This window comes from Lutzomyia longipalpis, chromosome 4, assembly GCF_024334085.1.
Source record: "Lutzomyia longipalpis isolate SR_M1_2022 chromosome 4, ASM2433408v1".
NCBI lineage: Eukaryota > Metazoa > Arthropoda > Insecta > Diptera > Psychodidae > Lutzomyia > Lutzomyia longipalpis.
The window spans coordinates 19,452,342-19,471,823 of NC_074710.1; the positions used below are offsets into that span (position 1 = coordinate 19,452,342).

At 36.6% G+C, this 19,482-nt stretch overlaps 6 protein-coding genes across 7 annotated transcripts in view; 4 read left to right on the forward strand and 2 right to left on the reverse strand.

Moving 5' to 3' along the window:
- Window positions 1-19,482, forward strand: part of LOC129794706 (gamma-aminobutyric acid receptor alpha-like) — a 117,067-nt gene that overhangs the window by 46,729 nt on the left and 50,856 nt on the right. The gene's annotated exons all lie outside the window — the stretch shown is intronic.
- LOC129794752 (uncharacterized) lies at window positions 685-1,934 on the forward strand. The gene is made up of 2 exons (XM_055835606.1): window positions 685-1,002; window positions 1,069-1,934. Exons 1-2 carry the CDS (start codon window positions 796-798, stop codon window positions 1,723-1,725), a joined length of 864 nt encoding a protein of 287 aa, XP_055691581.1. The 5' UTR covers window positions 685-795; the 3' UTR covers window positions 1,726-1,934.
- Window positions 2,476-4,676, forward strand: LOC129794744 (uncharacterized). The gene is made up of 2 exons (XM_055835598.1): window positions 2,476-2,764; window positions 3,813-4,676. The coding sequence occupies exons 1-2, from the start codon at window positions 2,543-2,545 to the stop codon at window positions 4,560-4,562; spliced, it is 972 nt and encodes a 323-aa protein (XP_055691573.1). The 5' UTR covers window positions 2,476-2,542; the 3' UTR covers window positions 4,563-4,676.
- On the forward strand, window positions 5,106-8,758 carry LOC129794677 (uncharacterized). Its single transcript, XM_055835491.1, has 3 exons — window positions 5,106-5,758; window positions 5,891-6,287; window positions 6,632-8,758. Exons 1-3 carry the CDS (start codon window positions 5,166-5,168, stop codon window positions 8,729-8,731), a joined length of 3,090 nt encoding a protein of 1,029 aa, XP_055691466.1. The 5' UTR covers window positions 5,106-5,165; the 3' UTR covers window positions 8,732-8,758.
- LOC129794701 (arylsulfatase B-like) lies at window positions 11,295-14,113 on the reverse strand. The gene is made up of 4 exons (XM_055835548.1): window positions 14,106-14,113; window positions 13,385-14,047; window positions 12,189-12,591; window positions 11,295-12,124 (listed from the first exon to the last, which is right to left on the reverse strand). Exons 2-4 carry the CDS (start codon window positions 13,897-13,899, stop codon window positions 11,387-11,389), a joined length of 1,656 nt encoding a protein of 551 aa, XP_055691523.1. The 5' UTR covers window positions 13,900-14,047; window positions 14,106-14,113; the 3' UTR covers window positions 11,295-11,386.
- Window positions 14,664-18,626, reverse strand: LOC129794700 (arylsulfatase B-like). 2 transcript variants are annotated; one of them, XM_055835547.1, is made up of 3 exons: window positions 18,051-18,626; window positions 15,662-16,061; window positions 14,664-15,458 (listed from the first exon to the last, which is right to left on the reverse strand). In XM_055835547.1, the coding sequence occupies exons 1-3, from the start codon at window positions 18,569-18,571 to the stop codon at window positions 14,727-14,729; spliced, it is 1,653 nt and encodes a 550-aa protein (XP_055691522.1). In that variant the 5' UTR covers window positions 18,572-18,626; the 3' UTR covers window positions 14,664-14,726. The 2 variants fall into 2 exon arrangements, with proteins under 2 accessions (XP_055691522.1, XP_055691520.1); XM_055835545.1 differs by lacking the exon at window positions 18,051-18,626 and adding an exon at window positions 16,831-17,409.

Here is a 19,482-nt window from a genome sequence, read left to right on the forward strand (position 1 = left end):
TTCCATTTTTGCATTTTCTATACGTCTAATTATTGTATTTAGAACTATTTAAAAAATATTTGAGATAATTTTTTCTTTTAGTTTCAAAACAAAAAAAAATCTTCAGTAGCTTTCAAAGGGTTAAAAAACCAAAAACAATACCTACCAAAGCTTAACTAAAATTATATTTAAGAATTTCATTTAATCCTTTCGCGTCCGTATGAAACTTAGAAACACACGCGATCTTTTTGTCCCGATTATTCTTCCTTCGGATAATTTATGAGGACATTTCTTTTACTTAAAATGTTTTCTTTAGGAGTAATATTTACTTGAATTAAATTCAAGGTAAATAGGTAAATAGAGACATTCACTTTACGGTCAATGAATGACCCTAAGAACGCGAAAGGGTTAAATTCTTTGCCAATATATTGATAATGCATAATAAAAAAAATTCTAAATATTTAAATAAGTAAGTTTGTTCAGAAATTGTTTTAAAAGATTAATAAAATTAAAAGAGATTAATATTCTCAAAAATTTTTATTAAATTGAATTCTAATTATTAATCAAATAATTTAATTAACAGAGTGTTCCATTTCGTATGCAAGGCTCTGTACTTAACGTACATTGTATATTCCTCGAATGGAAAGAATTCCCCTCTTTCACACCAAACCGAACCAAAGTTTTCGTTCTTCGTACAAAATCGTCAAGAAGAGTCACAAAATTCGCATCAGCAACACACGCTGTGCTCTCTCTCTCTGCTCTAGAGGGGCTGTGTTGATGTTCTCCTCATAGCTATCAAGTCAAGTCAGTGTCAAAATGGACTTGGTACGCAGGAAGTCTGCTAAACCCAGCTTAATGCAGAAGAAAATTATTTTTGAATTTATGCGGAGTAACCCACAGTTTCGGGATGCAAAACTCGGTAAGACCATCACGCAGGAAGAGAGAAGTAAGAAATGGGAGCAACTGGGTAAGAGACTCAATGAGGTTGAAGGGGCCCGAAAGACTTGGGCGCAGTGGCGGAAGGTAAACTTTTCAAAAAAATCTCTTTTTAGGAGATTTTTATTAATTTCTAAATGTTGGAATTTAAAGGTTTGGCAGGATATGCGGAGTAGCTTGAAGCTTAAGTACCTGCAGGATCTCAGGAAGCAAGGAGGGGAAGTTGAAGAGCTAGAAAATGATGGAATTTCAGCTCTGAGGCGGCTTCTTGGGAACGATCAGAAGGCTCTGTTGGAAATGCTTGGGTTGAAGCGTCTCAAACCAGGAGCACCTCCACCTACAAAGTACAGGAAACGCACCCGAAAGAAGTTAGATGACATTGTGGTCAAGAAGAAGGAATCTCAGTGCCAAAAATCAGAAAAAGAATCTTTGGTGCTAAAGGAAGAACCAAATACGTCCTTTGAGGACACGTATGTTGCATCAGATCCTGAAGATGATCCCATTGCAACAGCTGATGATGCCTTTAGTGATTTAGATGAAGCAGTTCAAATGAGTCCACATCGGGTGATATTTGACGAAGATGACGCCTTCAGAGAGAGATTAGGATCAATGGAGCAGGATGTAGATGAAAGGAAAGAGAGTGTTGCTGATGAACCAAGTCCCCTTGTGAGGATAGCTCAGGAGCTGATGAAGACTTTCAAGGAACAAGCAGAGGCAGAAGAGAAATTTCGTCAGGAGCAGCTAAGACTGATGCGAGAGCAAACGGAAGCCATAAAATCCATTGCAAATTCCCTGCAGAATAGAAAATAATTAAGGAAGAACTTTCTTAAGAATTTATGTTAAATTTGATCATTTTTCTACCTGAAAAAAATGATGGGATAATGAGGATCAGAAAGACGACGATAGAGGATTAAGCCAGCTGCCCTAAAAGTCTTTAAAGACTTGGAATTTTAGGAAAATGTATCGATAAAATTTTCTCTGAATTAATTTGAAAGAAAAATTAAAGAAATATTTTTTTATCAATGTGTTTTCCTTTGAAATCATTCCTCTCTGTTTACGTTTAGTTTGTTCTCTTCTCTCTCTTTTTTCCAGCACATTTCCCCTCTTTTGTGCTCTCTTCGTGGTGATATTCTCATGGGAAATTCTGTGGAATATTTCAAAAGGAAGTAAAAAATCATGGAGGCTGCATTTACGAAATTCTCACTTTTTCTTTAAAATTTTCCAATAAAAATTCTCAAAAAGGAGTTAACCTGTTTTGCATGAGAAACTCCGCAATAGAGGAAAAATCAGGAACCGTGTAGTCTTGCAAAAAGATCAAAACCGAATAATTGGAATAATTATATTCCCAAAAAACCAACAATTTTCCACAAATATCATACCAAAAAAAATCCTTTAAAAATTGTTCCAAAAATGCAAAAAGTGACGTCACAAATCTAATTTCTGTCTCTTTTAGTGCATAAACGACGAATAAACTCCTTTTCCCTCCATAGTTTTAAAGCTCTTTTACTCTCTCAGAGCGAAATATTCCTACTTCGGACAAATTCGTTATCTTATTTTGTGGTGCCGGTGCTGCTGAAAACAGTGAGAAGTGTGTTTGCTTGGTGAGAATATCGTAAAGAGTTCAATAATGTCGAAAATGCATTCAAAATTGAAATTAAAGTATAGTGCGAGGATGTCTGATGCACAGAAAATGGCCATTGGGGAGTACTTGAAGAAGTGTCCGGAGCTAATTGATGCAAGATTCACGAATAACTTCCAAAAATCCGAGGCAAGAGTTTTTTGGGTGAAGCTGGCCAAGCAGCTGAATGGCATTCCGGGGAGTAAGAAGAATTGGCAACAGTGGCGAAGGGTGAGTGAGTGTGAAATGGCAGACTTTCTTTTGAGAATTTTTGGGAAAATTCGGAAAAGTAGAATAAATTAATGAAAAACCACGACGTCTTTGTCAGCGACGTTTCGAATTTTTTTTTATTTCATTTTAATCTTCAGGAGGTCATTTTTTACACGAAAAACGTTTCAAATGGCGATAGTTTTTCAATTTTAACTGTTTTTCTGAGCTTTCCATAAATTAGATTGAATTTTTATATCGATTTAATCAAAATAGATTAGTTAGAACCGTTAGAACCTTTAGAATTCAAAATTTAAATAAAGAATTCAGACCGCCATGTTAATTAAACTGTTTAATCAATCCTCCATTCTGAATTATGGCTGGAAAGTTGATAATTCCTTTAATTTATTTTATTACAAAAATCTGAACATCTTTCAAAAAAAAATTATTAGAATTTCCTTCGTTATAAAAATTAATATAAACTACTTTAGAAATTAAATTTATCCGAATTCAATAAATTTTGTTTGAGTTAAAATATTTAAGAATAGAAAGTATCAAGATATTAATTTTTGATGAAAAAAATGTTGCGGAAATATTTAATTAAAACAGCTTAACCGATTTTGATCAAATTGGATTCAAATAAAAGATCTCAACAAAGCTCTATAATCTATCAAAATTTGTGTTGTCTGGTTTGTATTTGTACCTAAAATTAACTAATAAAAGACCACAAAGATTTGCTTATAAATGGAAACAATGACGTCATTTTGGTCTGGACTAAAAAAAAGCTCAAAAATGACGTCATTCTTACATTGAGAAGTCCATTTCAAGAATATGTTCTCGACTGCCGAACTTTCCTTACAAAAGTGAATAAACTCCTTTGCGCAATAGATCTTGCATTTTAGGGAAATATTAAGTATGAGAGCGTGGTTTTATGCATCTCTTCAGCAAATTTTTCTCATTTATTCTCACAGTTTTAAGAGATTTTATTTCTTATTTAGTTAGTTCTTAGTTTACGAGAACGCAAAATGAATAAACTCCTTTATTAATTAAAAAAAAAATTATTTTTCCACAGAGTTGGCATGATTTACGGAAAGCCATCTTGAAGAAAACAGATCTGGCAAAGAGAAATATAAAGGCTGTCTACATGAGTCCTTCTGAATTGTTTATCCAGAAAATTTACCTCGAAAATAGGAAAGCAATTAAATCTGGAATAAGTCCTCTCAAAGAAGAAAAAATTGAAAGCTTGGGGATTGATGAAGTGAATGTAAAGAGTGATCCGGATAATCCTGAAGATCCCGACGAAGAAGTAAATTCCAATGATGAAGATGACGATGAAGATGAATCGGAGGAAGAGAATGGAGATCCTTTTGCTTCTCTTGAAGGACTCGAAGGAGTCAGTGAGATCCCCTGCAATGGAGGAGAAGACTTTGAGGACGATGCTGCAGCTGAATTCCCCGCAGGAGTGTCCCACGAAGTACCTCAGGATGACTTTGACGTTGATTTGGAGGAAGAAATTGAGAAGATCGCCTCCAAACGACCGAAATGCAACACAAAAAACATTCAGGAAGCTCAGATGTTTTGGAACAAATCGACTTTTGTCAATGAAAGGTCTGATGAACTCCTGAAGCGAATGCAGGAGCAAGCAAAGGCTGAGAGGGAATACCAACAGGCCCATCTCAAGCTAATGGAGAAGCAAACCAAAGCAATGGAGGCAATGGTTGAGGAGTCACGAAGGCATTCCAGGAACTACGAGCGACAGTTGGAGGTTCAAATTGAACTTACAAAAACTCTCGCGCAGATCCTTTTACGATTGAAGAAATAAACCAAAAAAAAAACTTTGGAAATTATTTTGTTTTCTGTTTTTTAAATGTTCAAAGATCGTTACATAGATCGCATAGATCATGATCTCTAATAAACTGAGAGACTGCAAAAAAAATTCACGTGACTTTGTTATTTGCTTTTAATGCGTTTTTATTGAGAAAAAACTCTTCTTGATCTTGATAACGATCAAATGAGCAAATGATCTTTTATTGTCAAAAAAAAAGTTCAAAATTCTCACTCTTGCCCTACATCCCGCTTGAAAAAAGTTTATGTTTTAACGAATTTTTGCCAATTTGAGTAAAGAAAGAAAAAACGTTGAGATTTTATTGATGATTTTCAAATCAAATCTTTGTTGGTTCTTCGAAGATCAGGTTCAAGGTGTTTGTACAGATGCTACGAGAAGATTAGCTAAGATCTCGCCGTGAAGACGCATTTTGAGACATTCAAATTTCACTAATATTGGCCCAGAAAGGCCATAAAAATTCATTTTGCCCACCAGTTCTCTGACCTAATGCTTTAAATCATGCAGCGCGATGAGCTTGATGGGTCAGTCTTTGGGTGAATTTCAGTGAAGGTGCATCTCGGAGTGTTTCTTAGTGGTATAATGTGCCTCAAAGTGATTTTAGTGATGCTTCTGTGCAGCTCTATTGAGGCATTCATTGCTGGGAATAATCCTCGTTTAAATCGTGTAAATGTTTCAACAACAACAACACCCAATCCAAGTGTTGCACCAACCCCGGAAGTTGATGAGATCACCTACCCCAAACGACCGCATATCATCATTCTCATGTCCGACGATATGGGCTTCAATGATGTGAGCTTCCGCGGAGCTTCGGCTCTTTTTACGCCCAACATTGATGCTCTTGGCTATCAAGGAGTCATCCTCAATCGACACTACTCCGCAAAATCCTGCACTCCATCACGGGCTGCTCTCCTTACGGGGAAGTATCCTATTACAACGGGGTTGCAGCACAATGAGATTGGAAATTGTCAACCCTATGGCCTTCCATTGGGCCTTAAACTCTTGCCTGAGTACCTCAAACAGGCCGGGTATCAAACGCACTTAGTTGGGAAGTGGCATTTGGGTTTTGCCAGGAAGGCCTTCATTCCAACTGAACGAGGATTTGACTCCTTCTTTGGCTTCTACACATCAGGCCTTGATTACTATAATCACACCAGCAATGGGGATGTTAAAGGGTAAGTCAGAGCAAAGGACTTGTCAAAACTCCTTCCTGATTTTTTTCAAATCAGGCTTGACTAAATCCTGATCTGTAAGTCCTACCAACTTTCACCTTGATCTCACTCCTGATTTTTTGAATCCTGTAACAGTTACGACTTTCGGAGGAATGAAGATGTAACCTACGAAGGCCTAGGACAGTACTCAACCTACTTATTTACCAATGAATCCTTGAGGATTATTAGAGAACACAACCCGAGTATACCACTGTTCCTTCAAACATCCTACAGTGCACCACATGCAGAAAGCGAAGACATCAAATCCGTTGCACCTCAGGAGGAAATTGACAAATTCAGCTATATACCGGATGCAGAAACAAGAACCTACGCTGCAGTTGTATCAATCCTAGATAGAGGAATTGGGGAAATTATTCAAGAGCTAGGGAGGAAGAAGATGCTAAGTAATTCTGTAATTCTTTTCCAATCTGACAACGGGGGTGGATCATCAGGACCTTTTTCAACGAGAACATCAAACTATCCACTTAGAGGGGTATGTTCTGACCCTAAACTGTTCAGATCCCTTTGTCCTTGATTTGTTCCTAAAGGCTTAGACAGATGGACGAGAAGGTTCTTGTGTTGTGCAGCGTAGCGTGGTTTTTCTGCCAGATCGTCTGATTCAAAACTATCTGAAACGATCCGAAGTTCTTCATCTTTTCTGTTGTTGTTGTACAACTGATGAATTCCTTCTGGGTCCATATAGTCAAGATCCGAAGTTTATCTTAAAATTATTTTTTTAACTTCGGATTGAATTATAGGACAGGAAAACTTCGTACTGCTTGACAAACTCATTCATCTGTTGAAGCCTTAAGTCTTCATTAATTCTTTTTCTTACAGCAAAGACAAACAATCTGGGAGGGAGCAACGAGAGTTCCTGCAGTTTTCTGGAGTCCTCAAATGGAAGTCCGCCATGGAATACTTAATCGAATAACCCACGTTACAGACTGGCTACCAACTTTTGTTGCCATGACCGGAACAAGACCACTTGAGAAGTTAGATGGTTACGATATTTGGCCGACACTCATGAAGAATCTTCGTAGTCCAAGAAGTGAAATAATTCACGATATTGATCCAATTGATGGGCTCGTTTCGTACTACCGTAGAGGATGGAAATATGTCAATGGAACAAACAGTGGTGGCCTGTATGACTCCTGGTTGGGAGTCAGATCGCAATACCCTAACCCTAATGAGAAAAACTACGTTGATAATATTAGGAATAGCTTAGCTTGGAATGCTTTGGCGCCATTTGCCCAACGTTCACTGAGCGGGAAGACTATAAAGAAAATAAGGAAATTTACAAAAGTTATCTGCCAACCAAAGATGCCCTATGCTACGGCTTGTGATCCTCTTAAAGGACCATGTTTGTTTCGTATTAAAGATGATCCATGTGAATTGAATAATTTAGCACAGAATTATCCGCAGCAAACTCAACTGATGGCCTTACTTGTGGAAGAGTACAAAAAGAGGTCGCTGTATCCGATAAACTTACCTGATGATCTTGAAAACTGCGATCCGAACAAGTACAATGGGGTATTCACGTGGTGGCTCGATGAAAGGCCGAAGAACTCCAAAGAAATGCTTTTTCGCACAAACTATTTCGTGACGGATAATGATCTAGAAAGAATTGATCGTTATCCACCAAATCATGATTATCCCGGAAGTTATCCAGCGGCTCCAGCGGACTATCCAGGAAATTATATTCAGGGTTACGCAGATCGTTATATAGGAAGCTATCTAGAAAAAAGTTCAGGAAACACAGGAAGTTATCCAGTTGCCCCTTATCGAGAGCTGCTTAGTCCAGAATTATTAAATGAAGATGAGAATTATCGATGTCCTAATTGCAAACCAAGTTATCCCAAACAGTCACTTCATCTTTATCCGGGAAATCATAATCCGGATATCCATAATCCGGATCATCATCATCCGGGCAATCACCATCCTGAAAATCATTATCCAGGACATGAACATCAACACTATCATCCACCTTGTTGTTATAGTCATCAACAACCTTCCAACTACAATCATGGCTGCCATTATCATGAAAACCATTATCCATGCCAATACTGTTATCCACGCTACACACGTCAGTATGTGGATAGAAATGGAAAATCTACTGAATATACAGATGAAAATTCTCGTTTCTTATGGCACAAACAACCAGTTTATTTTTATCCATACCCGGTGTATTATACGCCTACACCATATCCTACAACTACAACTACACCTTATCCAACTACTCGTTCAACGACTACAACACCTTTACCTCCAAGTCATCCACCTGTGCGACCATTGCCATGCTGTCCTTGTGCATGTTGCATTATCCCACATCCTCCACCTACAACAACTAAACCACCAACTACGCCACATCCACATCATCCGCATTATCCAACCCCGTGCAATTATCCACATTATCCACCTCCAAAGCATCCTAAGCCGACGCATCCCACATATCATCCTTCTACTAAACCTCCTCTGGCCTCTCATCCACATCATTATCCAGTGGCAGTTTATCCTGCCCCTTATCCTTATCCAACTGTCAATAATGTGTCATTTTCATTCAATTTCCCACCATCATTTCAATATCCCTTCGTACCGCTGCCAGGAAATCCTCAAGGACCAACTATCTTAACTCCTGTTCCACCAATTACAACGACTCCACCCCCTCCTCCTTTTCCAACTCCACCAACAAATATTTTCTTCCCATTTGAACCTCTCCTGAATCAATCATTTGTTATTACTACAACTCCTCCTCCTCCCATTAATGCCTTTGCGCCTAATTTTACTTATGTACCCATCATAATACCTGGAATGGGAAATTTTTCACAAATAGCCATTGGAGTTCCTGTAAGTAATGGGGCAACCTTCAAGTATGGCAGGCAGAATGATGTAAAAGAGAAAGTTAAATTATTCCCTGATCCACATTCATTTGGAAAATAAAATAAAATGTTCTTTTTTTGTGTAAAATTATTGTTTTTTATTCTTCTGGTTATGTCAAGAATTTATGAAGAATTTAGGCAAGTACGAAGTTTAATGTTAACTATTTAAAAATATTTCTAAAATTTTTGACATTTAACATTTTTTCTGTTTGACACTTTTTTTAAAAAACATGTGACGTTTCTTTTCAAACGTTAAAAGTTTTTTTTTTTGAATGTTTGACGACATTATGCTGTTTTTTAAAATGTAAAATTTCATTTTTAACGTATATTTAACGCGTTTCCTTTTTTATTCCTTTGTTTTTTGTTATGTTTCACGTTTTTTTTTTTATATTCTTTTTTTTTTCTTTTTTAAAAATCAACTAAAGGACCAATCGGGTTAGTATTATTAATTTATTACACGTATTGTAAAAATATTTGATTATTAGACCGCTCCTCAGCGTGTTAAATATTTATTCCTTTTTTCATTATAATTCCTTTTTATTTAATTTATTACACGCGGCGTAAAAAAATCGGAGTATTATACCACATATCAGCATGATAAATATTTATTCCTTTTTTCATTTTCCTTCTTTTTTTAATTAAAAAAAATTAATTTCTTTATCTAATCTCTTCTTTAGAAAAGAAACTCAATATTTTTCTTAAATTTCGCCTAAAAAGAACATCAAATTTCCGTTAAAAAATAAAGCTCTTCATCCCACGGAAAAATCCACCCTCAGCTTAATAAATCAAATCAATGTCCTTCTGAAGGTTTTAATCGTATATTGAGCCCTAATTGGTGGGTGAAAGCTTTCTTTTCTATCGCCACAACAGCATCAATCTATACTTGAACTTTTGGGCACAAATCCAATTTTCTCACCCAGAAATTCTTCTCAAACACTTTCCATCTGCTGAGGGAAGAATTTCCAAAGGAATGTGCTCCATTTTGACTTTTTGTGGGTGTTGATGGAAAGATGGACTTTTGGTGTAACATCAATCGCCACCAGGGTGACAAGTGTGTGTGGCTAAAAGTCTGCAAGAGGAGCATCCCAACGAGGATAAATGGCAAAGAGGAGAGAGAAAACTTTCCTTTTCTGACGAATCAAAATTTATGAGATTCTCCCGAGTGCTATGAATGTGGATTAATGATGTCCCCTATTCGTCGCATAATAACTTAATCCAATTCTCCAGATCTCTCCTGATAGAGCGACGGAAGAATCAAAGGGATCCTTCTTGAAAGAAAAAAAAAGAGCAAAGAAAATGCATTGAAAGAACTCCTTGAGAGTCAATTGGAAAATGTAATTTCCTCATTTTAATCTTATCTCTTTCACCTCCGCATATTTATCACCTTTTTTTTCTCTTTGGCGCCAAAACACACACCTCTTGATGAGATTTCCTTTTGCGTAAGGATTTGCTTTTTTCACCAACCGACCCTCAAACGAATTCCGCGTCTGGCAAATCAAAGAGTATTGAATGAATTAAATTGACACCAAGAAAGGTACTTCTTAGGCAACCTTTCGCTGCTCTCAGTTCTGCTGGATGGAAAGTAAATTGAGCCCCGGTGAAGAAATGATGAGATGATTCGCTTTAAGAGCACCACGCAGCCTCAATTTCATCATTTTGAGATTCAATTTTGCACATTTCCAGATGTTTCACCCACTACCCCTAAATATCCTTAAAAAAACGCCTTGAAAGGGATATCAGTTCACACAAAAGAGTGCGCAAGAGGGGGTGAAAAAGAATACATATAACGAAATCTACGCAGACTCTCAAATAATTTATTAAATTGAAAACCTTATTCCTGATTTAGACGAAATTGTAATAAATTCGTTTATGAAAAAATGTGCAATTCAATACGAAATCCAACTAAAGTTTTTTTTAAGCTAAGCTCTATTTTTAAGTTTGGCTTTTAACCCTTTCGCGTCCACTGGAAACATAGAAACATGTGCTATGTTTTTTATTGATAACGAAATTGTTACTCACCCTGTTAAACTAATAAAAATTTGAGAAAATAAAATATTTCCCGATTGGGTCAGGTATGATCCATAGAACGCGAAAGAGTTAAGCTAGACCTAATTTTTTGAGGCTAAGCCTAAGTTTTTTCAGGCTAGGCTCACTTTTTTTAAGCTAGGCCTTTCTTTTTCAAGGTCTTGTATTTTTATCGAGACCTAAGTTTTCTTATAAAAAGCTTTACTGTTAACCTAGGCTTAAGTTTTTTTTGCAAAGCTAGGTTTTTAGGCAAAACTTAAGGTTTCTTAAATCAGAAATTAGATTTTTAAGCTGTTTAACGGTTTTTATAATAGGGCTTTTTCAAATTCTCAATGCAAATCTAAAGTCAGTTGACTTTAAATTGTTGTGCGGAGACTTTGAAATTTATAGGGGAGAGCGGGACAACAAAAGTAATTTAGGGGTTAGGAACAAGCTCAAAATAATATATTTCCCAAGTAGATAAAGCTAAAGATTTATTTTTTAAGGACATATTTTGCCCTACAACTGTTTTTCAGATCATTTTGAAGTTTTTCTAATTCCCTTAGTGGCTTTCTTTATCCTGCTCTCCCCTATCAATTTTTATAAAAGAACATTATGTATTTTTCAAATTTATTAAAAATGAATTTTTTACTTTTAAAACACTTTATATTAAAAAAAAATCTTTTTGTAAAGTAAACAATCACTGAAATTTTCATTTGTTCGATGATTTATCCACATCAAGCCACCAGGTGAAGACGCCATTGTGTTTTGCTGGATCACAACCTTCATAGTCTGCAGGCTCATTGACAGGATCCACCATTTTAGCTCTGTATCCTTCAACAATGTTCGCCAGGAGGTGCGCCTTGTGTGGATAGGCTCTTGCCAGGTTATTTATTTCACACTCATCCTCATCAATGCGAAATAAACATGGCTCCTTTAGTGGTGTACATTCCGTTGCATAGGGAAGCTTCTCTTGGCACTCAATCCTTGCTTTCTTCCTGATCTTCTTTATCTTCTTTTTCTTCAAGTGTTTCAGTGCAAATGGAGCAAAAGCTTTCCATGCTGGACTTCCTCTAACAATATCCACATACTTTGACGCAAGAGGGTTAGTTTGTTTTGCAGCTGATCCCAGCCAGGTGTCATACAAGCCTCTATGCGTTGAGCCATTGACGTACTTCCACCCCCTGTAGTAGAGCGAACTGACCCCATGCGCAGTATTAATGCTGTGAATGATTTCTGTCCTTGGACTGGGAAGATTTAGCGTCAATGTTGGCCAGATGTTGAACCCATCGAGATCTGGAGGTGCCTTAACACCGGCCAGTGCTAGGAAGGTTGGCAACCAGTCTGCGTTGTAGATTAAATGATTCGACACAATGTGCCTAACTTCCAATGCTGAACTCCAGAGAGTTGCTACAACGCGACTTCCTCCCTCCCACATTGTGTCCTTTTGCTAAGGAAATAAATTCAAATTCAAATAAATAACGTCTTGAAACTTAGAAGAAACATAGACTTACACCTTTTAGTGGGAAGTTAGTTCCTCTCGTTGAGAACAGCCCTTTAGTTGGAGCTCCATTGTCCGAATAGAAAATAACAATGGAGTCATTTAGCATCTTCTTCTGGCCTAATTCCGCAATAATCTTCCCTATTCCCTTATCTAAAGTTGTTACCATTGCAGCATGAGCTCTAACTTCGGGATCTGCTATGTACATCAATTTATCCATCTCTTCCTTTGGAGCCTCAAGAGATTCTGGATCGGGTTTAACGGATGTATGTGGTGCATTGTAGGTAACCAAGAGGAATAAAGGAATGCCAACATTGTGGTTTCTAACAATCCTTACAGCTTCGTCTGAAAGGACGTGCGTCAAGTAAACACCTCGTCCTTCATTTGATACAGTCTCATTTCTCCTTAAAGCATGCCTGGAAGGAAGACATAAAGACAGTTCTAAGTGGCTTAAAATGAGAATCAAGCACGAAGAAAAAACATTAAGATAGTTAAGGGACAGTTTTTGAAGGATTTATTGAGAATTATAGATCTCCAAGTTGTGTTGTTCAAACAAAAACAAGATGGCGACTCACTAAAAGGGTTTCTTAGTGTCTTTAATTCTCTTTTAATGTCATATCTGGATTTTTCCAACAGATAGAACAGCTAGAACCATTGATATTAGGATAAATTAATAATTTACTCTACACTAACTTATAATTTTTGACCCCTTAACAAGTTATCTTATCTTCGCAAAGAAACAATATGGCGGCGCACTTAACCGCAATTTTAATGCTTATAATTCATTTAATACGCACTATATCAGTTTATACGTAGACCCAAACATGAAATATTTTATTTCCGCAAAATTTTATGAATTAAATCGGTTTAAGGGCGAAAGAAAGCGTTTTAGCAGAGAAATGTCCTTTAAGAGCATATCGTGATAAAAACAGCGCATGTTTCAATGTTTTTATGTTTCACGTAGACGTGAAAGGGCTAAAATTTTTATCAGCCATCTTGGAATTTATCACGTTTTTAAATCATTTTAACACTTTCTTGCCACAATATTGAAAAGAACTATTTAAAAAAAATCAACCCTTTCGCGTCTTTATGAAACATTTAAACTTTTCATCACGATATCAAAATTTTCTTTTTTTTTCAAAAATTAACGTATTTCTGTGCGTTTAATCAAAAGGACGCGAGAAAGTTAACCAAGAAATTTCAACCTACCCTGTATAGTTTCGTACTGAATCGACATTTTCAAAGTACTCCATGCCACTAGTGTAGAAGCCAAAGAATTCATCAAACCCCCTTCTTGTTGGAATGTAGGCCTTCCTGGAGAACCCTAAATGCCACTTTCCCACCAGGTGAGTCCTGTAGCCGGCTTCTTTGAGGTATTGAGGTAAAATCCGCAAATTCAGCGGCAATCCGTGGGGATCACAATTAGCAATAACATTGTGCTGCATTCCAATGTTAATGGGGTACCTTCCCGTCAGGAGGGCTGCTCGCGATGGGGTACAGAGATTCGGGACGTAGTGCCTGTTCAAGATGACCCCTTGGTAACCAATGGCGTCAATGTTGGGCGTTAGAATCTGCGATGAACCGCGAAAACTCACATCATCAAAACCCAAATCGTCTGCCATTAAGATAACAATATTGGGCTTCTTGGGGTAATTTGTTGCACCATCAATCGCCATGGCGTCCATAAAATAACCAATAAAATAAACTAATATAAAGCACAGCATTTGTGTGCATTCTTTGGAACACGCTCGCGAAAACTGAACATCCGCGGTGTGATCTTCAGGTGAAAAAGTCGATCCAATATTTCTTTCACATCTCAATGAAACGTGAAAGAAAAAAATCCCAGTCAATGGACCCAGCTGGTGGTCCAACCTGTTCCAAAAGAATTAATTTAAAAATAAAAAATTCGGACTCTGGGTCATGTAGTTACCTATATATAGCCGATGTAATGTGAAAGTAGATTCCAGCTGAATCTCGTCGCGGAGCGAATGTTCTGCGAGATTAACTCATCACAACGCTATACTTGAGAATGTCCATCAAATACCAATTAAACTTTCTTCGCACAACCGCCAAACTCTTCGTGTTCCTCATAGATTGCCAATTTAGTGATTAATGACTTTCTCTCTGGCTGGTTTGGTCCAGAAAATGCATTTTGACTCACTCTGCAATGATTGATTAATCTGGAAAGTCTGGAAAGAGATTTTTTCTTTTTCAAATCTCGAAAAATAGAAGCTGAAAAATTCCTTTCGCATGAATATTTACGGCGTCTTATGAAGCATTTGAGGAGGATATTAATTTGGATGCTCTTATTCAATTTTTTTTTTTAATAATTGTAATAGTAGTTCAGTACGAATTAAGTTGTAGCTTAGATCTCTTTTTTTTTACATACATAAGTAAAGAATAATAAGAATTTAAGGACTGTTGCATTAAGAATTTCTAGGATTGACTAATTCTGTGCTATAGCACAAGACAAAAACCGAAATAATTCATTTTAACCTCACTTTTTATTTATTTAAATTATTACAAAAAACGTTATTTTTTGAATCAATGATCATTGATACATAGGATCTTCTAAGTCAACCCACCACGTGTAGGTTCCATTGAATTTCCTTGGATCGCAAGCCTCATAGTCCGAAGGTTTACTCACGGGATACCTTGACTGAGCTTCGAGTCTTTTGACAAGGATATGCATTAAGTAGGTTTGGAAGGGATAAATAGCAGCGACATTGTTAATCTCGCACGGATCTTCGTTGATTTTAAATAAGCAAGGTGCCTCTAGGGGCTTGCACTCTGTTGCATAGGGTACAGGTGGTTGGCAGACAACCTTTGTACTCTGCTGCATCGCTCTCATGCGTCTATTTGATAGACTTCGCGGGGAAAATGGCGCTAATGCTTTCCAGGCGAGACTTGATTTAACAATTTCCGGGTATTTCCCAGCAAATGGCTGATAAGCCGCTCTTGTGCCGTACCATTCATCAAACATCCCATCAGACGTTGTGCCGTTGATGTACTTCCATCCTTTGTAGTAGTATGAACTCCATCCCTCAATCGGGTTAATATTGTTGATTATCTCGTACCTAGGACTGGGAACGTTTTCCGTCAATGTTGGCCAGATGTTGTATCCATCGATTGGCTGTGTTGGTTTTACACCAGCCAAGGCTAGGAAGGTCGGCATCCAGTCTGTGTTCTGGATTAAGTTTTCCGATACTTTTTGCTTCAAAGTCCATGGGCTCCATAAAACTGCTGGAACCCTTAAGCCTCCTTCCCATGGAGAATGTTTTTGCTAGAAGAAAAATACCTGAGCGTTAATTTTTAATTTTTTGAATCAGTTAAGAAAACGTTGGAAAAAAATTGTAGGTTAGAGTCATTGGCTTGCTGCCAAGGTGCCCCTAGCGGCAAAGTTATGAACTTTTAAGAAGCGTACCAAATCTAACCTACAGAATTACCCATAACTACTATATTTTTTTTGTTGAAATTTTTACTTACCCCACGAAAGGGATAATTGCTGCCTACGGTTGCAAACAATCCCTCCTCTGGAACACCATTATCCGAGTAGAAAATCACAATAGAATTGCTCAGCATTTTTTTATGCGAAAATTCAGCAACAATTTGCCCAATTCCCCTGTCCATTGCTGCCACCATTGCAGCATAAATTTTAGTTTCGTTATTTTTTACATAATAAATTTTGTCGATTTCATCCTGCGGTGCTTCCAAAGGTGTCCCAAAATTGGCAGCTGCATGAGGTGAATTGTACGATGTTAGGAGGAAGAGAGGTTCTTCGGGGTTATGATCACGAATTATTCGCAATGATTCATTTGTGAAGAGGTAAGTTGAATAAACTCCTTCCCCTTCGTACGTTACATCTAAATTCCTTCTGAAATCGTATCTAAAATAAGCAATAAAATTAATTAATCAGATTTTTTTGATCAGGAGTCATTGATCTGTTATGAAGTTTAGTCATTTTAGTGGATCTCATGGATTCGATTAAAGATACAAACTAAGAATAGAAACAATGCAGAAAATGAAAAAATAAAATCATATTTAAAAGTAAAAAAAAAACATTTTTATCTTCAAGGATAAACTGTAAGAAAAACAGAAGGATTTGAAAAACTTATAACAAAGTTAATTTGAATATTTTTTTTCTTCTGCATTACATGTGTCAGTCTACTTGAAAAAATCACGTTTATGTAGACTTAAGCTAGTTTTACACGGAAACATTTTTTTAAATAACTTATATAAAGAATTTGCAGGATTCCGGGGTTCATGAAGAATCTCTCGAGAGCATATTTTCTGGGAAAAATCATGTGTCTGTTGACTTAAACTACTTAAAAAAAATGAAAAATGTCTCCGGGTAGTATTAGCCTTCAGAAATTTTCCACTCAGCTAACGCTTTAGGAGCTTCAGGAGGTACATATGTACTGTACACAGTCCTGTAGTTCCTTGAAAGTAACTTTCGTTCATTGAGTTCAAATATATTATAAATGGAGCTCAGATAATGCATATGCTCCATGTACAAAAACGTTAATTTTTTTTTAAACAAATCTTTCTATTTTTCTCATTTTTTTACTTCACTTTTTTTTAGCTTTTTATGAATGGTTTATGATCAATTAAAATATTTAGGAACAATATTATTTGAGATGGAGACAACTACCCACCCATTAGTACTAAATTCTGGACTCATGTGGGTATAATAATCAATTGATCCAGTGTAGAATCCAAAGAATGTATCAAAACCCCTCTTTGTAGGCGTATAAGCCTTCCTGCAGAAGCCAAGATGCCATTTCCCAACGATATGTGTTTTGTAGCCGACTTCTTTGAGGTATTCAGGGAGGATTTTGAGGTCAAGCGGTAGTCCGTATGGCATACAATTTGCAATCACAAAATTCTGCATCCCTATATTAACTGGGTATCTCCCCGTGAGGAGAGCTGATCTCGATGGGGTACACATATCAGAGGCGTAATGTCGATTGAGGATCATTCCCTGATAGCCAATGGCATCAATATTTGGCGTTAGGTACTCGGAAGTAGTCTGATAGCTGACGTCATTGAAACCCATATCATCTCCCAAGATAATAATTATATGAGGTCTTTTTGGGTATTTTATGCCAAAACGTGATCCATCTTCTGAACACTGAGAACTTTCACTCAAAATCACCACAATGGCGCAAATGTTCACCAAATTAAACCACATGATTTGAAAATGAAAGAGAAGTTTCTTCAACAAAATTCTTTTTGCAACTGACGATGCACAGAAATTGCCAAAGTTAACGAAGAAATTCTTTAAGTGAATTCACCAAAAAGTGGTCAACCTGTTTTTTTAGCACGTGTTTATCATTAAAATGTGCAAGAAAATGCAAAGAAGATGTGAAGAATCAACCGATGAGATGAGAAGATTCAAAACAGGTGAAAGAACTCACAAAAAAACAACTAATGAGCATAAAAATTCAGAAGAACTAAACCTGCTTTAAAATAGGTTATTGGATTTAAATAAATAGGCTCGTATTCTTAGCGGTGATTCTTTTTTAGTTTTATTAATTCATAAATTAAAACTGATACGATATGATGTAGAATATGGGAAAAACATTCCCAAAGGAGATTATTAATTTTTATGCTTTCACACGAAAGAAAATATTGGACTCATTGAACGTAAAGAATCTTAATAAGTCCTTGAATTAACCCTTTCGCGACGTCTGAGACATAGAACTTTTTTGAGAAAAAGTTCTTCTTAGTTGTTCCACTTTATTTTATTGTTAAGTACTTTTTCTTGAATTTCTTATACTCTCTTCAAATAATTTCCCTATCTGCGCATTCTAATGACGCAATGAGAGCATTAAAATTACTAAACTTTACAAAAAGAAAACTCAACATCACATACCCGGTTACGTTTGTTCCTGGCTCTGGACTCAGGTGAGTGAAGTAGTCAATAGCTCCGGTGTAGTAACCAAAGAATGTATCAAAGCCCCTCTTAGTTGGCGTAAAGGCCTTCCTGCAGAATCCAAGATGCCATTTCCCAACTAAATGCGTTCTATAGCCAACCTCTTTGAGGTATTCAGGAAGGATTTTGAGATCAAGCGGTAGACCAAATGGTTCACAATTTCTTATTACGAAATTTTGCATTCCTGTATTAACTGGGTATCTCCCCGTGAGGAGAGCAGCTCGCGATGGGGTACACATATCAGAGGCGTAGTACCGATTCAGGATCATCCCCTGATACCCAATGGCATCAATATTGGGTGTTAGGCATTCCGAAGCAGCATGATAGCTGACGTCATTGAAACCCATATCGTCTCCCAACATAATAATTATGTGGGGGCGTTTGGCATGAACTATGCCATCGCGGGAAATTTCACTTAAAAAAATCACAAAGATATAGAACTTCAGTAGGAAATGCGACATAACTCACAAGAATAAACGAAGAAGAAGCTTCTTCATCGAATTTTCTTTTACAACTGATGATGCTTAAAGTTTTTTGGTTAGAATATGAGTTTTTTTTTCTAAAAGAATTCTCTAAAAGTAGTCATCTAGCTTTTTCTCTACCACATGCCCAATTGTATTCGCAAACAGATAGAAGAATCAGTCGATGAGAGGGAAAGAGATTTAAAAAAAAATCTTTAAATTAGCATAAAAAAGATCTGAAAACTAAACCTGCTTTATATAGGTCATTGATGTTTAGTTTATGCTCACATTTTGCCGATTTTTCTCGCGTTTTTCTTATTTTAGATTTAAAAGGAGATTATTCTTTTTATGCTTTCTTGCCATTCGAAAAAACATTTTAAGGAATTTAACCCTTTCACGTTCAAATGAAACATAAAAACATTGAAACATCTGACATTTTTCTAAGGAATTTTTTTGAACGTTTTCAGAGAATCTTAGTGAAATCGTTTTCTTTTATTAGCCTCATTTATGTAAAAATGCATTTTTAACATTAAACAACAATTAAACTCATTAAAATTCGAGTAAATCTAATGTTTCACGTTTGCGTTTACGTGCGACTCATAGAACGCGAAAGGGTTAAATCAAAATCATAAAAAAGACTTTCATTTTTAGCTTAAAATTGAAAAAGAAACGTTTCTAATGTATCTCATTCTCTTTACTTCTCAACACATTTTGAAAACAATCAAAATCGATCAAAAAAGTTTAACCTGCTGGCCGCCAAGACCTTGGAGCTTCCTTAGAGCGCCAAGGTGGGGTCGTTGAACGACCCCAAGAAGGAAGTCGATTTTCTCATAAACCATACAACCGGGAACTGTCGGGTCACTACCTTTAGACTCCTTATATAGTCCTCTTGCCCCTTGCATCACAAATTC

Excerpts from the sequence above, each read along its gene's own strand:
- LOC129794752 (XM_055835606.1), top strand. The coding sequence starts at position 796 with ATGGACTTGGTACGCAGGAAGTCTGCTAAACCCAGCTTAATGCAGAAG. Across the intron at positions 1,003-1,068 it reads CTTGGGCGCAGTGGCGGAAG|GTTTGGCAGGATATGCGGAG; the intron begins GTAAACTTTTCA and ends TGGAATTTAAAG.
- LOC129794744 (XM_055835598.1), top strand. The coding sequence starts at position 2,543 with ATGTCGAAAATGCATTCAAAATTGAAATTAAAGTATAGTGCGAGGATG. Across the intron at positions 2,765-3,812 it reads ATTGGCAACAGTGGCGAAGG|AGTTGGCATGATTTACGGAA; the intron begins GTGAGTGAGTGT and ends ATTTTTCCACAG.
- LOC129794677 (XM_055835491.1), top strand. The coding sequence starts at position 5,166 with ATGTGCCTCAAAGTGATTTTAGTGATGCTTCTGTGCAGCTCTATTGAG. Across the intron at positions 5,759-5,890 it reads AGCAATGGGGATGTTAAAGG|TTACGACTTTCGGAGGAATG; the intron begins GTAAGTCAGAGC and ends ATCCTGTAACAG. Across the intron at positions 6,288-6,631 it reads CAAACTATCCACTTAGAGGG|CAAAGACAAACAATCTGGGA; the intron begins GTATGTTCTGAC and ends TTTTTCTTACAG.
- LOC129794701 (XM_055835548.1), bottom strand. The coding sequence starts at position 13,899 with ATGCTGTGCTTTATATTAGTTTATTTTATTGGTTATTTTATGGACGCC. Across the intron at positions 12,592-13,384 it reads TCAGTACGAAACTATACAGG|GCATGCTTTAAGGAGAAATG; the intron begins GTAGGTTGAAAT and ends TCTTCCTTCCAG. Across the intron at positions 12,125-12,188 it reads CTAACTTCCCACTAAAAGGT|CAAAAGGACACAATGTGGGA; the intron begins GTAAGTCTATGT and ends TTATTTCCTTAG.
- LOC129794700 (XM_055835545.1), bottom strand. The coding sequence starts at position 17,366 with ATGTGGTTTAATTTGGTGAACATTTGCGCCATTGTGGTGATTTTGAGT. Across the intron at positions 16,062-16,830 it reads CCAGAATTTAGTACTAATGG|ATACGATTTCAGAAGGAATT; the intron begins GTGGGTAGTTGT and ends TGCTTATTTTAG. Across the intron at positions 15,459-15,661 it reads GCAATTATCCCTTTCGTGGG|CAAAAACATTCTCCATGGGA; the intron begins GTAAGTAAAAAT and ends TTTTTCTTCTAG.